At 39.5% G+C, this 20335-nt stretch overlaps 1 protein-coding gene across 8 annotated transcripts in view; it reads right to left on the reverse strand.

Annotated features, from left to right (window-relative positions):
* The window catches only part of FARS2 (phenylalanyl-tRNA synthetase 2, mitochondrial), a 371125-nt gene that overhangs the window by 272948 nt on the left and 77842 nt on the right, over positions 1-20335 (reverse strand). For 7 of the 8 annotated variants that reach the window (XR_012157340.2, XR_012157339.2, XM_073332127.2 and 4 more), the window contains one exon: positions 823-982. Coding sequence is in view for 6 of the 8 variants with exons in the window: in XM_073332127.2 (XP_073188228.1) it covers positions 823-982 (160 nt within the window). In the remaining 2 variants the exon portion in view is untranslated. Of the gene's footprint in view, positions 1-822; positions 983-15968; positions 16075-20335 lie in introns of those variants that run through there. The other variant, XM_073332133.2, reaches the window with a different exon arrangement.

Here is a 20335-nt window from a genome sequence, read left to right on the forward strand (position 1 = left end):
AACAGAAAAATGTTAAATATAATACAATTATTAAAGAAACTGTTGGAAGACAGGATACTGGGCCAGATGGATCATACTGACTCAGTATGGCCGTTTGTTCTTACGTTACCATTTTTCCTGCCAACTGACATAGGACTAAAACTGGCAGGAAACTTTTTTAATCAATATTTAGAATTATTGAAAAATTTCTATCATCCCTACATAGGACCTGATATTGCCATCAATCCTCACTCATAACCCCCTCTAATTTCAGTGGGCATCTCAAAACAGCTTTAATAGTAACCAGCATATCCCATGCATTCTAATGCTATGCATTACTTCCTTGACAGGAAGTTGAGTAAATTCAGCAGACCAGTCTTCCAGCAAGGAAACAGCCATAAGCAGCTATGCTCACTTAGACCATTCCTTTACTGAGACAGTGAAACAGAAACAGGTATTTCTGAAGAATGTTTGATAAATCACTCTTATTCATACACACACACACTTTGTAACCTCGAATCAGCAAATGGCGGACAGCCTCCATTCAGTTAGAGTCTGGTTTATTTAGCTATGGGGAACTTTCATGTTACTTCATAGACAGAGTGGATGTAATAACACATACACAGAATATGTAACTTTATATAAAATTACTGATTATATCAAAAAGAGCAAATCAACAGGTTTTTTTAAAACAAATACAGCGGTTTTAGTGCCATGACAGTTCCCAACAGCTCTCTGGCTCTCTCTCTTATTATGCTGCATAACCATTCTCAAAAACTTGGATCCATGCCTGCCCACCAGTAGACAAGGTGAAAGGGTCTAATACCACACTGCAATACTTACCATCACCAAAGAGATGAGTCACAAGCTTTGTGAGCACTTGTTTTAGATTGAATTCCACCAGCCGCACTGCCTCCATGGTGTGAGTCTCCTGCTTGTGTGCTGTGCGGTGCCCTTGCTCAAGCAACTGTAAACTTTCTCCATCTTTGATGTTGCTGAACAACTAAACCAACAAAACAAAAAGCACATTGTTTTGTATTGACTTTTCTAATGAAGTTTTATTGACTCTAGAAGGGAGTTCAGCTGCTGAGTCTTCAGCATGAAATAGAAATTTAGGGATTATGGTTTTGTATTGGTGTAATTGTGAGCATAGTTTTTTCCTGAAGAATCTTTATTATGGACGATGATGCCAACAAATATACAAGGAAAAAACCCAGCCTGACTTTCAGGACCCAGGTTGAGTCTGCAGGGATGGCAGTTAGAAAAACTATTTAGCATATTTGTTATGGAAATCAAGAGGCAATAAACACTGCATCTTAAAAATCACTTTCCAGAGCAGAGCCAAAAGCTGTAGCCAAAAGTAAGGAAAAATGTAAGAGAAGCTAGTTTCTAGTTTAAAGATATATGATGTTTGAAACCTCTTATTTTTATTTAAATTTTTTTTTTACAAATTCCATTCTTTAAACAGTAAGATGAACTATCAAACATTCAATCAACTGAGCTTTACAACTTGATTCTGTACACTGATTTATAGCTACTAATTACAGAAATCTATTTGTAGGAGAGAGATTCATAATCTGTTTGATTTAATTTGTTACTATAAATCTGTTTGGGATGGGAGATTCACAACTTAACTTCTGAATTGTTTAAAATGGTTAAAATAAAATGGTTTAAAAAAATATCAGGATAAATAAGAGTACCCAAAACAGAGAATACAATGTAGTACATCTAAGTTATGTCACAATATTAATATAGAACATATTTGACACACTATGATTTTATAAAAATATGCTAATGAATGAATATAATGTAATTAGAATATGCTTCATGCAAAAGGTCTCTTGTAAGGCATCATTACAAAGCTTATAATTTATTGAGTGCAGTCATCCTAATTGTATAAATGTATCACTCTTGTATCTGAAACTAGAAATATGAAATATAACTGAAGGCCTACTGTAATTATGCAAAGCGTGGGCCATTAATGGTGGTTTGGAATCTTGATGGCTTCCATCAGCCTGGACAATTGACTGTGGAGGGCTCTGTTTGCAGACAGGCCTTCCTGTGAGTCAGGCTGGGAGAAATGAAGGCTTGGAGTCTTACAGGACATGTGACCATGTCACCTGGTACTGAAATCCATCTTAAATCTGGTGCTTTTCCATTTGGGGGTGGGGACCCAGACAGGGCTGGCTCTAGGAACCAGCAAACCAAGCACATGCTTGGGGCAGCACTCCGGCGTTTTGTTTTGTTTTTTGTTGGTGCTTGAGGTGGCAAAAAACCTAGACCGGCCCTAGACCCAGAGAGAAAGGATGCCCACCTTGTGCCAAAGCCATATAAAGGGGTGGAACAGAACAGAGGAAGCAGCCATCATGAGAAATCCCCTAGCTACCACCTAAGCTGGAACAAGGGCTGTACCAAGGGAAAGGATTGTGCCCAGACTAGAAAGGTATCCGGTCTGTGAAAAACTTATTGAAACATCTCTAAGGGTGAGATTTTTATCTGTATTCAGTTTTTATTACTGTACTAAACTTAGATTTGCATATTTTATTTTGCTTGGTCATTCACTTTGTTCTATCTGTTACTACGTGGAACCACTTAAATCCTACTTTCTGTGTTTCATACAATCACTTTTTTTACTTATTAACCCAGAGTATGTATTAATACCTGGGGGGAGGGGAGGGGAACAGCTGGGGAATCTCTATCCGTGTTATATAGGGCGAACAATTTATGAGTTTACCCTCTATCAGCTTTATACAGGGTAAAACGGATTTATTTAGGGTTTGGACCCCATTGGGAGTTGGGCATCTGAGTGTCAAGGACAGGAACACTTCTGTAAGCTGCTTTCAGTTAAGTCTACAGCTGTCAGGGGATGTGGTTCAGGTCTGGGTTTGCAGCAGGCTAGTGAGACAGGCACAAACCAGGCAGAGCACTGAAGTCCCAAGCTGGGAGGGCAGGGAAAGCAGGGCCAGAAGTAGTCTTGGCACATCAGGTGACAATTCCCAGGGGAATCTAACCCATCACAGTACTATAGCTTGAAAAATTTTTCAAAAATTAAAACACTCAAATCTATGAAAGTCGAATAAATGAAAAGCTATAAACGTAAGCTAGCTTTGGAAACCCAAAAATAGTTTCCAAGATCTCTAAGTTCGTGTGATTGACCCATCCCTAATAAGAACATTTTGATTCTTCCCAAAGAGACCTGCAGGTCATGCTAGAATTTTAGCCACATTTAGAATAGCCACCATAGAATGTGCCTGCCCTTAATATTGCAGCTGCCTTCCAAATTGATAAGCTAAAAATCAGCAGACCTCATGTGTATTACATAGTGGCTGAATCCAACTGTTTCTTCCATTGCACCACAAAGGGAAGCAGGCAGAATGGGTGGGTGTGTGTGCGAGAGACGCCCCTCCACAAAGTACCTTGTACCCTATGGGAAAGTGCATTCAGCTGAAAGAAAGTTCAAATTTCACTTCTACTTACTGCTGTTTATATTTCTATACTTCACCACTCTTATTCTTCAGCACAATTTATAAACATTATAGAAGGCAGTCAAACTGCTTTTCCTGTTGTACAAATTAAACTTCAAGGCAGCACAAGGTAATTTCAGGCAGTGCTGAGAATAGAACCTAGGTCTAACAGGGAAGACCCAAGACACATTGCCTTTCAAATTACTATGTCGAATTAGTATACTTGTCTATAGCCACTGCTCTAGCTATTACATAACACTCCCCTCCCAGAGCCAGGAACAGAATTCAGGAATCCGAATCCCAAAATACTGCAGCTGCCTACCAAATAGCTCTGTGACCCACTGGCTAAATGTGTGTAGTGTCCTTCTGGCATGGCTGGTCCAGAACAAAAATATATTCTTTGTAGCTTACATAATAGAGGGCTGTCCTGGGGAATCTGAAAATCCAGGAATTATACCCTACCGATGACCTATTTATTATTCAAATTTTCTTTTTTAAAAACTAATTTACTTTAAAATTACTTAAAACCAGATTTTAAAGTTAAAAACCATTAAAATCTCAAAGGCACACAAAGAGTAACCAACCACATCTGTATATCTCTCACCTGTCAAACAATTTGATTGCCAGTGTCACACTATGGAAGATCTGAAAGCTGAGAGGCATGACAACAATAAATATACGGGTGGAGAGAGGGCAAAGAATTATGCACATAAATCCTTGTGCACACAACCCCTCTCATCCGTGCAGGCTAGTCTGACGACTCAGGTGATAAAGATTGATGGTAGATCCCTTGAACTTTTACCAGATGGAACAAGGGGAAACTTGGAGATTAACACTTTTCCTGGAACAGAAGTGTACATAATACAAAATACTCATGCCCATAACAGCAGGTTGCTATGGAGTAGAGGATGCAATTTTAGCTCACTTTGCTATAGGGTTAATGTAGACATGAAGTTGTTGTACTGAAGAAGCCCAGCGCAGAATGCAAACCCTTTCAAGTAGGGTACCAAACAGCCTTGTAAATACTGTGCATCATAACCAGTTTGCATGGATTCAAATCCCTGATGTTCATAAAGGTTTCCCATGATCAATTCTTGTAAATCCATAAGCAAAAGTCAATGACACTTTTCTGATATTTGCAGTGTTTGCTATCTCACAAGAACAGGAAAAGAAGCAGGCTTCCAGTGCAACAAAGTAAATTTATCTGAGATCAAAGTTATTATAAAACTGTGGTATAATTATCTGAACCAAAATATAAAACAAGATAGTTTACAAAGTGGAGAATCACAGAAGGTAACAATTTACTAGGCAACTGCCTGCTAGAGTCAGACACACACAGGGGCCTGCAGAATTACTTCTTCATACTTCCCCTCTATTTGATTTTCCAGGTCAACCTCTCCCCTTGTGAAACGAAGTGAAAATGGCTTCTACTGAACCTCCTGACTACATTAGATATAATCAGCCAATCAAAGGCACAGCAAATATGCATTGATTGGCCTATTTGATCTATCCCAGCAAACGTGTCTTTAACTCAGAATGTACTATGAACAGTATCCTTAACAGTTCACAGATGCCTATAGAGTTAACAAAACAAATACACTTGCAAAATGCTTTTTTAGAAGTTCTAATAAACCACTGCTGACTTTCAAATGCAGGTCACAATTAATCAAGGTTAAATTCTAGCACAAATATTAGATGTAATGCTGAACTGGGGAAGTCTGAATTTAATTATTAGGAAAATTAGCAGCCAAGATTGGGCGAGTGAGTGGGGGGAAAAAAACACTACAGTACCCCCTGAACTGGTCTATTATTACAAGTTAGAAGGTGACTTGGTTGGGAAACAGAAAAAAGAACCTGAAGTCTGATTCTTATGTTGTCTTCAGCATGTCACAGGAGAGGGGGAAAAAGGAAATGAGTACTCATCACTCTAACAAAAAAGGCAGCAGCTTTAAAAATTATTTATTGCGCTTTGAAATAACAAGAGGTTCATCTTGCAATTGACCATTTGAAAGTTAAAAAACACCCTTTCCCTCACTGGCATTTTTTCTGCATTGCCCAAACAAAACAAATTGTCTCCACCACAGCATCCACTTGACCTTAACCACTAGCTGCACAGATCAATCATCTAAAACTCTGGCTACATCGACACTAAGAGCTAGGGCTGTGATTCCCAGCTCACACAGAGCTCTCATCTGAGCTAGAAAACTAAAATTGTAGTGGCATTTGGGGTCATTAAGCTAAGAGCTGCAGAGATCTGAACCCTGGGGGGAAAAAACCCAGCCATTTAAAAAAAAATACAACCAAAAAACCAAAAATCAAGCTTTTTTTGTTGTTGTTTTTTTGCACAGAGCTCAAACTATTGATGTGATGTGGGTCAAAATGGTCTCAGTCTGTCAAGTTATACCCAAGGTAGTGCATGTCACCACTAAATCTTTGGGGGACCCTAAGCGATATTTAAGAAAATATACTTTTTTTTTTTTTTTTTTGAGTGCATGCACCAATATGGTTAGAGGGTTTCATTCCTTCCACTTTATATCCTTTAAAACTTGACTCTTGTAAGTGCTCTAAAATCCGAATGGTTACTTGGACTGCTTTGAAATTTGGTGTGCCTCATCATGAAGGTGCAAGATGGCATTAGCGATCCAAATTTGGGGGTCAACTGACCAAAGGTTTCCCAAGTTGCAAACCCTCTCCTCTGCAAAAAACAAAACAAAACCAAACCAGTTCTCTTCTGCTGCCCTTACTGTTGATCTGAGAGGTACTAATAACTAGATGAATCTCAGACCTCGTTGAGATGGATGTCTGTGAATTCACCCTTCAATTATCACAGAATCATAGAACTGGAAGGGACCTCGAGAGGTCATCTAGTCCAATCCCTTGCATTCAAGGCAGGACTAAGTATTATCTAGACCATCCCTGACAGGAGTTTATCCAACCAGCTCTTTAAAATCCCCAATTATGGAGATTCCACAACCTCCCTAGGCAATTTATTCCAGGGTTAACCACTCTGACAGTTAGGAATTTTTTCCTAATGTCCAACCTAAACCTCCCTTGCTACAATTTAAGCCCATTGCTTCTTGTCCTATCCTCAGAGGTTAACAATTTTTCTCCCTCCTCCTTGTAACAACCTTTTATGTCCCATGTCAGTCTTCTCTTCTCCAGACTAAAACAAACCCAATTTTTTTCAAATCTTCCATCATAGGTCACGTTTTCTAGATCTTTAATCATTTTTGTTGCTCTTCTCTGGACTTTCAACAATTTGTCCGCATCTTTCCTGAAATGTGGTGCAAAGAACTGGACACAATACTCCACTTGAGGCCTAATTAGTATGGAGCAGAGCGGAAGAATTACTTCTCATGTCTTGCTTATAATACTCCTACTAATACATCCCAGAATGATGTTTGCTTTTTTTGCAACAGTGTTACACTGTTGACTCATATTTAGCTTGTGATCCACTTTTTGCAGTACTCCTTCCGAGGCAGTTATTTCCCATTTTGTATGTGTGCAACTGATTGTTCCTTCCTAAGTGGAGTACTTTGCATTTGTCCTTATTGAATTTCATCCTATTTACTTCAGATTTCTCAAGTTTGTCCACATCATTTTGAATTTTAATCCTATCCTCCAAAGCACTTGCAACCCCTCCCAGCTTGGTATCGTCCGCAAACTTTGTAAGTGTACTCTCTATGCCATCATCTAAATCACTGATGAAAATACTGAACAGAACCGGACCCAGAACCAATCCCTGCGGGACCCCACTCATTATGCCCTTCCAGCATGACCATGAACCACTGGTAACTACTTTCTGGGAATGATTTTCCAACCATTTATGCACCCACCTTATAGTAGCTCCATCTAGGTTTTATTTCCCTAGTTTATGGGAGGGTCACGTGAGCCAGTATCAAAAGCCTTACTAAAGTCAAGATATACCACATCTACCGCTTCCCCCTTATCCACAAGGCTTGTTACCCTGTCAAAGAAAGCTATCAGGTTGGTTTGACATGATTTGTTCTTGACAAATCCATGCTGACTGTTACTTATCACCTCCTTATCTTCTAGGTGTTTACAAATTGATTTCTTAATTATTTGCTCCATTATCTTTCTGGGTACAGAACTTAAGCTGACTGGTCTGTAATTCCATAGGTTGTCCTTATTTCCCTTTTTATACATGGGCACTATATTTGCCCTTCTGGAATGTCTCCTGTCTTCCATGACATTTCAAAGATAATTGCTAATGGCTCAGATATCTCCTCAGTCAGCTTCTTGAGTGTTCTAGGATGAATTTAATCAGGCCCTGGTGATCTAAAGACATCTAACTTGTCTAAGTAATTTTTGACTTGTTTCCCTATTTTAGACTCTGATCCTACCTCATTTTCACTGGCATTCACTATGCTAGACATCCAATTGCCACCAACCTTCTTGGTGAAAACTGAAACAAAGAAGTCATTAAGCATTATCATCATTAAGGATAAATTAATCACATGCTCCCACCTAAGACAAAAGGAGTTTTGGACTGATTGACTGGAGGTTGCTACAATTTGTGAGTCATGTGTGGCCATTTTATTTTGGGGCGGATGTAATCCAAGTCTTTGGGGAAATGTTATAATGAATGCTTCCTGGGAGGAACGCGGTATTAGGGAGTGGAGGAGTGGGGAAATAGAGGGAATGGGTTTGGATCTGCAGCAAAGGGAGGGGGGCTTTGGGAAGTGGGATAAATGGCTGGGTAGTAGGGGAGGGGAAAGAGCTTGTACATTTCAGCAACTGTGGGGGTAGCAGAATAAATGTATGTGTACTGAGGAATACTGGGGCATTGATGAAGTGGTAGAGTTAACTGTGCAATCTTAACTGTGCATTTCTGGTTTTCATAAGTTTGAGTTTTGCTCAACTCAACCTATTGCAAGGAGATGATATACCATCAAGCAACCTTAGCTCTGCATTGTCATTTTTTGCCACTTAATTATTAGTGCAGATGTAACATTAAAACATGTTCATGAACCTCTTAAAATGCATAAATTCAACCATCCAGGAGCTCTGCAGTTTGATGGGATGCCTGGTGCCCAAGTCAGTTTGTTTACTCCTTCCAAGGGAATCACATACAGTTGCAATAATTGAACAGGGGTGGGGGGGATCTTTTGTATTGGCATATGTGAAATTGATTAAATGTAGTTCCTGACTGGCAAGCTGCCATACTGCAAAAAGGCACCATTAGGATATGCACTAATTAGCATCCTTGCTGGCATGTTCCACAGAAGACTGATCTGCGCATAGTTCTTGTAGCAGTATCATTATTTCACTAAGGCCCCAAGCATGTGCCTTTTTTTTTTTTAAACTGATATAGTTATATCGGTACAAGTCCTAATGTGGATTCAAGTTATATCATTACAAAAAATGCCTTATACTGGTGTAGTTATTCCTGGTATAAGCACATTTTTTACCAGTATAACTATGTCCACATTGGGGGCTTGTACTGCTTTAATTATACAAGTATAAGTAAAGCAGTGCAAATTGTGTGTGAACAAGCCCAGGGAAGCCAATTACTGAATAGGATGGAGAATGACCTACAGTCTCACCCATTTTAGTGCCTATTCTAAACTTTTATGACAGAACTTCTGCATCAGATCACATGGATATATTTTAATAATTTCACATACAACATTAACACATCCAAGCTGCAGCCATGTCATGTGTGTTTACTCTTTCACAGTAGATTGTGAAAAATAGACCATTTTATTATAACCTGTCCACTTAATCTTACAAGCAAAAGAATAAAGGTTTGGTTTAGTGATGTGATGAACAACTGTGTGTCTACCTTGTGTGATGACAAGAAGTCTTTCTATTTAATTTTGAAAGCCAAATATATTGCATAATCATGGAGGACAGATACTGGAAGAATGTGTATGTATCAATACGGCTGGCTAATTCAGCATTAAAAAGGAGGGAGGAATTAGGTGATTTAAACATATGGCATGATGGCTACTAGTCAGATCACAATAGGCAGCAGCAGGAAGTAAGTCAACATCAGTAACCTCAGGTGGCCAGAAGATACTAATTATTAGACAAAATAAAAGTGGGGCTAAATTTCTTTAAAGTCTTTTTATAGCATTGATCAACATGTTTTCTCAAAGTTGACCAGTTTAAAACACTTATTTAATTAACCTTACGTATGAGATTCAATGTTTGTGTAACAGTATTAAAGCAAAAAGCTAAATAAGAGTTTAGTAATGTGTGACACTGCACCCCATATTCTTCATAGTGATATTATGATTATGACATAGTTATGGTGTATTTTATGCAAGATAAGTCATTGAATAGGTCATTGAAAAGGTTGTGTATTGCTGAGTAAGATTATCCTATTTTTATGCATATCATTTTTATATCTGAAGCTATGAATATCGACTACGTGTCTGTATTTCAAATGTAGTTATACCTGGGTACTGCCCACTAGGCAAGTTGCTTTCAGTCTAGAAAGCTGGGTGGGGAAGGGCCTATTCAGGGCAATGAGCCATTAGGAAAAAACAATAGGCCTTAGGAGAAGCGTATCTCCCACCTGGGGAGCCTTCCTGAGAACGCTACAGACAGCCTCCGAGTAATGCCTGCTATGACTCTACAAAGACATGTGATGTGATCACATGTCTCTAGACTCCATCTTGGGATGTCTGTGTTTTTCCACAGACTGGTCTGGGAACCAAGCTTTGGGAACAAAGGGTTCCCACCATATGCAAAAGCTATATAAGGCAGGGAGTGACATAATCTGGAGTTCTTCACTCCCCACAGAAGAAGACTTGTAGAAACACCTGACTAACAAAGACTGGACTGGGGGAAGTGCTGGACCCAGGTTAAAGGGATTTTTAGCCTGTGACTGAAACACCTGGGGATTCCAAGCTGTAAAGGAAGTCCACCTTGCCCCTTAAGAATCTGCCACCTGCTTGTATAATTTCTTGGGGTGAGAATCTGCTATTCATATCAAATCTATTTAGTATATTAAGCTTAGTTTGCATTTTTGTTTAGTTGCTAGGTAATCTGCTTTGATCTGTTTGCTACCACTTAATCTATCTTTTTATAGTCAAACTTGTTTTTGCTTTATCGAAACCAGTGTGTGGGAATCATAACTCCGAGGCAAAAAGCTGTTGCATATTCCTCTCCACATTGAGGGAGGGGGCAAATTTTATGAGCTTATGCTGTGCAATTCGCTGTGCAGTGTAAGATGGTATAATTTTGGGTTTATATTCCATAGGGGGTGCATGCCTGAGGAGCTGTGAGCAGCCTTCCTATGCAGGGGCTGGTCAGAGAGCCGGCTTATAACTGCAGCTGGGTGTACCTCTACGTATGCTGGTTTAAGTACAGGCTGGAGGGCTTTGTAGCTTGTCACAGTAGTACAGTGTGAGATGGAGCCAAGGCTGGTGGTCAGGGGGCTCAGTGGTACCCCAGTTCCAGGTGGCACCCTGGGGGGAACCTGTCACATGTTTGAATTTATATTGTTTTAAATCCTGACATCTCCTTGTCTTTCCAACAAACATGACACAGATAACATGGTTCTCAACACAGTATAAAAACCTGGGTTAGATAGATTTCTGTCCATCTAATCTAAGGTGCCCATCAAAATAGCATCCTGGTATAAGCAAAATTACACACATTCAGGCCCTGATACAGCGAGGCATATAAACATGAGAGGTGATAATGGAATCCTTTTGTCTCAGAGTTCATTAGCTCAGGATACAGTTAGTAACAAGTTTACTTGAAAGCGATACCTTCATTATACTGTAATTTGTTTCCCAGCAATACATCCTGTGCTCTGACTGGCTCCTTATATTTATGACCACCCTGTCACAGCACTTCTTCGCAGTCCACATGTCTTCCTCCCTACTCTGCTTTACCCTTGGGGAAGGCTTAGTCTCCATCACCAAGAGAAACTCCTGTTTAACTAAACTATAATTAGAACATGCGGCTAGGTGGGGTGACTAGGTGGGAGAAGGGCTCAGAAGTTGAATTAGCCATGCTTATTGTGTGCTTACGAAAAGGGATTTCTGAGGTCAGACGCCAATTCTAGTGTCAGGGATTTACGGTTGCCAATCAGAATGAAGGAATTTACATTATCCACATATGGTTATAGAATTTTTTTCCAAGCAGCTGAATAGTGATTATGCAAATCCCTGTGTTAAGATTATGTAATAAGTACCCTCCACCAGTGAGTACAAAAAAAACCCAGCATTCTGTGTGTATGATGTCTACACTGCAGCTGGGTGCAAGCCTCTCAGCCCAGGAAGACAGACTCGCACTAGTGGGGCTCAAGCTAGTGGCTAAAAATAGCAATGTGGATGTTCTTCAGAGCTCAGGCTCTGAAGCCTAGGGGGTTGTATGGGCTTGAGAGGCCAAGCTTCCACTCAAATTGGAACATCCACATTGCTATTTTTTAGAGCGTGAATTCAAGTCCCACTACCGTGAGTGCATACCTTCCCAGTTGCAGTGTAGACATACCTTGTATGGTCAACAAATAACCTGAGAACTGCCATTTATTCATAGTAGAGAGTTGTACAGTATCCCTTGTTCTAACTGAGTGAGAATTCCATTTCAGCGTATTCACTAAACTCGAATGAATCTAAGTTCCTTCTGAAAACACCACTTAAGAATATCTACCTGTCACTTGACAAGAAAAAAAATTGATTTACCAACCTTGACAATAACACTATAAATCAGTGGTTCTCAAACTAGGGCCTCTGCTTGTTCAGGGAAAGCCCCTGGCGGGCCTAGCCAATGGGGGCTGCAGGAAGTGGCGCAGGCAAAGGGATGTGCTGGCCACCCTTCCTGGAGCCCCCATTGGCCTGGAGTGGCAAACCGCTGCCACTGGGAGCTGCGATCGGCCGAACCTGCAGACGCAGCAGGTAAACAAACCAGCCTGGCCTGCCAGGGGCTTTCCCTGAACAAGCAGCTGTTCTCCCTAGTTTGAGAACCACTGCTATAAATAAACAAGCAGCTGTACTCTAAATCCACTTACCAATATCGAAGCATTTTCATATTTTTTAAAATAGATTATTTTATAAAATGATGGATTAGCAATGACATTTATCTGGAGCTGATGCATCAACAAGAAAACTTCCTGCCATCCCAAGTAGTTTCTGACACAAAAAAACTTGTGCAATCACACCCAATCTAAGCAGCGTCAATCACTGAGAAGATGCATAAGCCAGTGTGTTAATAATGGAGTACTCTATGCTGCTTACTGACAAGCTTTTGGTTTGGGAAGAGAGCAACAAAAATCATTTCAGATAGTAAACCTGCTCAGCTTTCTTAATCTCTGGAAGCTTCAGTCTTCATTCCTCCAAATACAACAACTTTTTAATTTTTTTTTTTTTAAATCTAGCCAAAATGTTTCTTTAAAGGAAGACTAAGTATGTCGCATGGAATAACATAGAAAAAGCTATTATGTTCAAAGGGTACCAGACTCATAATGATGGATTTCAGGTTCATAATGCTATAATTCTTCATTTCTTTAACAAACTAAACCTTTTCAAATACACCTGTGGATGAAACTTGCTTTTTGTTTCCCAATTAAAGAAACAGGTACATCTGTTTGATAAATTTGTCTTGAAATGCGTACTTTGATTTTGAATTGACTGAGTAAGATGGTAGTTCCAAACATTTTATTTATTTATATTTAAAATAATAAAGAAGCCTATCCAAGGCCCTAGGTGCTCTAACATAATTATTGTGACCCAGGGACCTCTTTATGCTAACTGGCAGAGGGCATAAAGGGTACATAAGGGTTACAGAGACCCTCATAGTCTGGACTTTACAGCTCACCAAACAGTGTAATGTAAGGTCTCTAATGAAAGCCTATGTCATACTGGTCATCACAATGATTGTGAGATGTATGTACAGCTGATATCTGAGTTATGTAACTGTACAAAAATTATGTTCTTAAAATGTAAAGTGACACCACCGAATTGTTCCACCAGAAACATTTCTCTCTCTGGCTATGTGTAAAGTAACCTTTATAATGGACACCCATTTACATACTGAGTCAAAAGCTAATAAAGGGAAGTCAAATCAGCATGAAAGCAGAGAGGGGAAAAAAATTAAAGGGGGGTTATCCTGTTCGCAAACTAAAATTATGATTTGGGGGACTATTTCTAGGGGGCAGATGAACCCCCTGTGGGTTTGTTTTTTTTTCCAGTCTTGTAGGACAAACTGCCAGCAAGCTTGATCTTACAAGAAGAGGACTCAACCAAACTGGCTGCAAATGCTGGGGAAAGAACTTGAGGAAGCTATCTTGTAGGAGACAGGGAAATGCCTTGTTAGTTAAGTTTACTCTCTAAAAAGCATGTTATGATGTCGTTTAATATGTTACCATTTGTTTCCATCTCGCATGCCAGTTTATTTGAATCTCTCTATTCTTTCTTAAATTTTCCTTTTGTTTTATAATTAAGGCCCTACTTGAATCACAGGATGATTGTCAAATAATTGCAGCTGAATTGCAGATAAGTAATAATGGACCTTTATTATTTGTGGTAATTTGGAAAAGCTAGAGAAGACCTATTTCTTTAAGAAAAATTTGCTGGAATGATAAACAAGTATTATGCCTGCTTTTTTTTAAAAACCCAGACATTTCGCTGCAACTATTACAGTCATTAATGCATGGGGATGACCGCAGGAGTCCTGCTGCTGTCAGCTCAGATAACTAGGGTTCTACTGTACTTATGGGGGGAAAAGTATAGTTCCAAACCTCAATGTATGCAAAATTCTGGATTGTGTAAAGTAATTAACATCAAAATTGTGGTGAAAGCTTAATATTGTGGGATCCACAGTATCACATATTAAGTAGGGCTTTATTTATAACTTAACTCAAGTGCTGTACATAATACAGGGACAGCACTCTAAGGTAAAATGGGTAAGCTATTCCTTTGGAAACAGAGGATCTGGGATTTCTGTACGCATCCAGTGATCAGGAGCTAGATACCACAGGGGGATACTTTGAAAGGACTTGAGAACTGAGGTGCATTTATTGTCAACTTGCAAGGCAAGGACAGGACTAGCTGTTTTAGGGAGCTTATACCTAGCTAATATGAGCAGGACTCCCTTGTGCTGGAGGGAAGGTGGTAACAAGATGAGGAGGCTCAGCCTACATGCCCCGAGAAGTGTGAAAATCATACAATATGTACACTTTAAATTAAACCTCAGCTGCACTGAAACAAGTTCCACAGGAAGTCGGCCAACCAATCACCTGTAGCACTATTTCATCTAGGAAGCACACCCTCAGCCTTCTCCAAGACCTTTATCAAACAGGTGTCTTCTGCAGAGTCAACAAATTTTGGCTATTTTGGAGCAAGGGGTGGGTTCAAAAATCTTGCAGCCCACACAGAACACCCTGTGTTATAATAAAGGGACTCCAGTTTGGATGCCCCTGCTGACCACAGTGTGCCCCTACTCACCCTGGGATGCGGAACAATATTCAAGTTCAGCAACAATTATTCAAGTTGGGGTGCAACACCATGCCCTGAGTGTCCCTAGCCTCTGTTTGTCAGAAGCTGGGAGTGGACAACAGGGGATGGATCACTCCATGATTGCCTGTTCTATTCATTCCCTCTGAAGCACATGGCATTGGCCACTGTTGGAAGACAGGATACGGGGCTAGATGGACTTTTGGTCTGACCCAGTATGGCCACTCTTATGTTCAATTTCCAAATGAAGCCTATTTTTAAATCAGTCTTTTTATCCACTGTACCTCACGATAAGATATTTTATCCAAGACATGAAGCACCCATTAGAGAGAATGTCCACTGAAAACATTTTTTTCATGTCACTGCTCCTCCCCTTCTGTTCCCTGTCCCTTCTCCCCCAATCAGGAGATGCCACTCATGTGGATAAGAATGCATAATCCAAGTCCTGCCAATCATGACTATTGATTACATTTAAGTGGTAGCTCTACATCACAAAATTGGCATTGACTGGAACCCTTATTGGCAATCTTAACAGAGATGCCCTTGATTGAGTGAGCATGGAAAAATAAAGAAGTTTTAACCCCTTAAGAGCGTCACTCCAGAAAAAAATCTGAGGACATTAAGAAATTTGTCCTGCTACTATTTTTTTTTTTTTAAACTGGATGGTATGGCTTGGACAATACCAGCCAGGCCTGCTCTCCACTCACATCTGAGATTTACTGTGTTCTTGGATATTGAGGTTCTTTGACCAAGTGGGGTAGCAACACCTCATTCCCATTATGAAAAAGGTAAGTTGAAATATTCACCTTTCCTTATTCCTGTCATGCTTCCAATCAAATGAACAGATTAACAAAGATAGTAACATTGTTTAAAAAAGACTTAGAACAAAAAGTAGACTTCCATGGGGCACTCCATGTGGTCCCCAAACAATGAGGGTTGGAGTCTCCAAATTCTAAATTTCCTCACTAATAACTCTATATAACTGTTTTGAGCCTCCTCCTATAACACACTGGATGGACATCAAGACGACATGTCTCAACTGCCCACACTTCGAGCTGACACTCAGACAAAATTAACAATAAGTATGACTTACTTTCTCCCCGACAGGCTTTGCTCTAAGGATCTGGAAAAGAAAGCTGATGTTGATGAAGGGCTGTATGAATATGAAGTGGCACAAAATCTCATCACAATTCAAATAGTAGCAGTTCATATATCCCAGCTTTTCCAGGGTAATACCTTCAGTTATTCTAGAATATATCTAATCATATACCCATTTTAGCTACTGGTATTTTCAAATGACATGCTTTGCAAAACCTCCATGTTAAAACATGAATTTCACAGAAAACTAGCTGATAATCTGAAATCAAATATTGGGAAGCTTCCACTGTAGAAACGCCTCTATTGATAATATTTAAATGTCTGACCTCCCTTTTCTTCAGTTCAAAACTCATTCATTTTCCCAACTGGTATTTAGGAAGGGGTGTGGGGGGGGGGAAGGAAGAGAGAATCTGAGAAACAAACCATGTTTCACATCTACCACTATCAGAGACACACAGTTCAAACTGCTGATGAGACTACCTAATCCCCATAAAGTTAAATGCCATTGATCCTGCCACCCATTCACGTTGCTCTCAGGAATGTGGCCAGCCGGCAAAGCCCCCAGTATCATCAGCAGTGGGCTTGTTCCAAACCTCAATGTTTTTAAAACTCTGTTAAACAAATTTTTTTTTGTGTAATAAAAAAAAAAAACCTATATATGCTGCTAAGTCCTTTAACCTACTTGTCAAGGGTCTTCTCATAAAATCCTGCTGTTGGAGCTATACAGGATAGTTGTGTTGCCAGTTAACTATGGCAGATAAACTGCTTATTGCCAAAAAAAAATGAAAATGTACAGACTTCCTCCCCATCCATAACCTACTGTCTTGAAAGAAACCCTGAGGCCCCTAGTGTATGTAAACATTAATCTGATGAAAGTCTGAATTGACTCAGGACCCAATTCTTTGACACCCTTTTTACACTGGAGTAAATCCACAGATTTCAGAGAAGTTATTCAGGTTTGCATTGGTGTACTGCATGGGAAAACAGAATGAGGTCTGTACGTTTTAATATGGGGAAAACAAGAGGAGAGAAGAGAAAATAGGTATGTAGAAAATATAATTGTACAGAGAAGGCTAGTTGGATGTTCCCATCTATTTCAATCTATAAAACAAAAACAGAAGGGAGGTTGGCTAAATTAGGAGACAACACATTTAAAACGGATAAAAGGAAATTACTTTTTCATATGATATAATTAATAATAGCCATGGGATGTAATAACAATGAAAATCTTCATAAGATACCAAAAAAAAGTAAACTTTTCTATAAATAAGAATAGCATCTGTAGTTATATTACCTGGGATAAGAGTTTTCATGCTTCAGAGTATACAAACCATCAGCTGGGGTCAGGAAGTAATTCTCCCACAATTATATAGAACTGCACAATTAGGAGCAATACATAGATGCCAACTCTCCCTCATTTGGAGAGAGAATCCCTATTTTTAGCAAAGTTTTAAAATTCTCCATTGTCTTAGCAACAAATTCACCATCTGCTCCAATACATTTCAATGGAGACTACAGATGTATCCCTATTTTTTCCCTCCAAATGTCCCTATCCATAGCCTTCAGATGTTAGCATCAGTGTGCTTTATGGGACTTTGACCACTGATGGAGCTAGGATATTGAACTGGAGGAACATGTCTGTTCCCCATCAAACTTATACAAAACTTAGTATAATCGAGAAAAAATACTTTGAATTCTTTAAGACATGTAATTTTTAATTAGCATTTGTTGTCAATTGAAATGTTTTGTGATACTGAGTTTGTATTATTTCTCTCTGGTGGCTAAATTACCTGAAATCTAGGGGGGGTTTAAACAAACATTTCAGTATGTGTAGAATTGCACACATTGATCCCTGTACATAAAGGAGTGCATCCCTCTTTCATTTTTATGTAAAAAAGTATGAATACGTCTTTGGGGATCAGATTTAAAAATGGTCAGTTCTAGCCTTACTGCAGTTATGCTAATGTTGCTAATCCAAAGAGTTTGCAAATCACATGACAGAGGGGAAAAAATCATGAGATTTTATATATAGATTAAAAAAAAGATAGGAGGAGACATCTTCTCTGAGCCCTGGACTACACTACCTTTTTACGTTATACCGACTGAACTCCTGGTGTAGAGAGCACTATGTCAGCGGGAGGGCTTTTCCCATCGACATAGCTACCGCCTCTCAGGGAGGTGGAGTACCTATGCCAACGGCATAGGTAGCATCTTCACTCAGTGCTACAGTTGCAGCAGTGCACCTGCACCACTGCAATACTGTGAGTGTAGACAACACACTGAGGTCCTTTTTTCAGAAAAGGAACAAACCATAATAAATTGTATTTAGTTTTTTTTTCCCCCTTCTCTGGGAGATGCCTTCCAATGAAACCCCACTACACACCAAACACCTCCTTCCCTCCACCCCATAGCTGGCTGCACACTGTTTGGAACAGAAACGGTCTCTTCTAGACTCTCAAACCCATCATTCTCTCTCCCTCTCTCTGTTATAAAAGAAACAGATTCCCAAGTTGGATTTTTTACTTTTTCATGTTGGTGTCTTAACAAGATCTTCAGTACAAAATGGCCACATTCATCTCATGGTCCACTGTACTAATAGAAAACATGCCACACTAAAGAATGCCTGATTAGACCTTTATTGAGGATATCATCCTATTTGCAATCTTTCATTTCTATAGTCTTAGATTTTAATTTGTAGTATTAAAGATCAAAAATGAACATTGTGTTGTCTTCGCAGCCAGTACTGCATATTTTGTCTAGATCTTAAAAAAAAAAGTTTGCCGCTGCATGAGTCAGAACAAAAATAGTTAGTGTATTTTACACTCAGAATTGAGGTACATTAGCAGAGCCTTACAGTACTCTAGTTCCTATCACATCTATTACCTCCCTTCATAAGCATTAATTCATACAATACTTTAGGCAAATATTAAAAAATATTAATGAACATATTAGAATAAAAACTGCAAATGTGCTGTGTCCATGACTTTCATAATTAATTTTATGTGAATATTTAAAGTTTTTAGAATAAGAATGTACTTGGAAAATGAGTAATTATGGAAAACTTCACAATGGAGCTGGTTGCATGACCATCTTGAAATCTCAGCTCTCTCTCCTCTTATATAAAAGAATCACTCATCCAATCAGGGAGCAGACATAATGCCATGTGACTTAGGTGATCGTTCACACACCAGGAATAAGGATTAGCAAATAAAGACATAACTGAACCAAATAGTTCTCCATCATTATTATTCTGACTAAGATATTTGGGAAGAGTGATGTGAATGTTTCACTCAAACAGCAGTACTATTCGAAATTTGCCTTGATTACGTTTGACATGAGTTTGTGAAAAAGAGGTGGTTCATTCAATCTTTCTTATCCTGTCCAAAATGCCCATTCAAGCTGAACTGAAGCTTTTTGCAAACATGCTTACTCTCTCTTGATATCACAAACCATGGAGACCATTAGCTGTGTATTTTAAATTCAAAATGCCATGGGACCTTTGGCATTTCCTTTATCTGACTGCTTCCAGGTAGGAGGAGGACAAACCACAGTAGTGCAAGTAGGGTGGTACTCTCCAGTATGCAGTACCGGCAAAAGATTTTTAGGAGGTACGGGATACCGAAAAGACTTGGGGCTAGCCCCACCCCTTGAAGGAGCAGACCACAGCTAGGGAGGGCATTCATTCTTATATGGCTTTAACAGGCTTTGTTTAAGTTGTTAGCATACGTATTGTGCTGTTAAATTGGTCAGGAGTCCTCAAGAATGGAGAGGGGGACGGAAGGTGTTTAAACAGTGTTTTTGATTCCATTTCTTCCTATTGGTCTGAATTATCCATGACATTCATACTGTATCACATCAAGTCCAAATCATTAGAGGAATGCCCCTGCTTCCACTGACCAGAGGATGTTTGGATTCTGACATCAGCCCGGTTCTGCAGCCTGATGGGAATCAGATGTTGTCCCCAGTGTACGTAGAACTCTTCTTTGCAGCCAAACTAGTCCAACATGCATTTTGTTAACTGGAACTGGAGCAGCAAAACAAAGAAAATGCTTCTTTTCCACCTTTATGGGTGAGAGAACTATAAGTGAAGATTATAATGCCGGACACTGATGACCTTAAACCAGCTGCTTCAGGAATCTGCCAAGAACTTGGCTGAAAATAAGTTCCTCATCTTAGCAATGGAGCTAAGACTTATCATACATCTGCCCACCTTTATTCGAATGTCACTCCTTCGGATCTGACAGCTCAGGCATTGTCAGTTTCATCTAGAACAATTTACAAACTTGGAACCTAATCCTGTAAACCCTTAATCATTCGATCAATCCCATTGAAGACAGTGGGACTATTTGCATGACTATGGAC

Source organism: Lepidochelys kempii, chromosome 2, assembly GCF_965140285.1.
Source record: "Lepidochelys kempii isolate rLepKem1 chromosome 2, rLepKem1.hap1, whole genome shotgun sequence".
Classification (NCBI taxonomy): Eukaryota; Metazoa; Chordata; order Testudines; family Cheloniidae; genus Lepidochelys; species Lepidochelys kempii.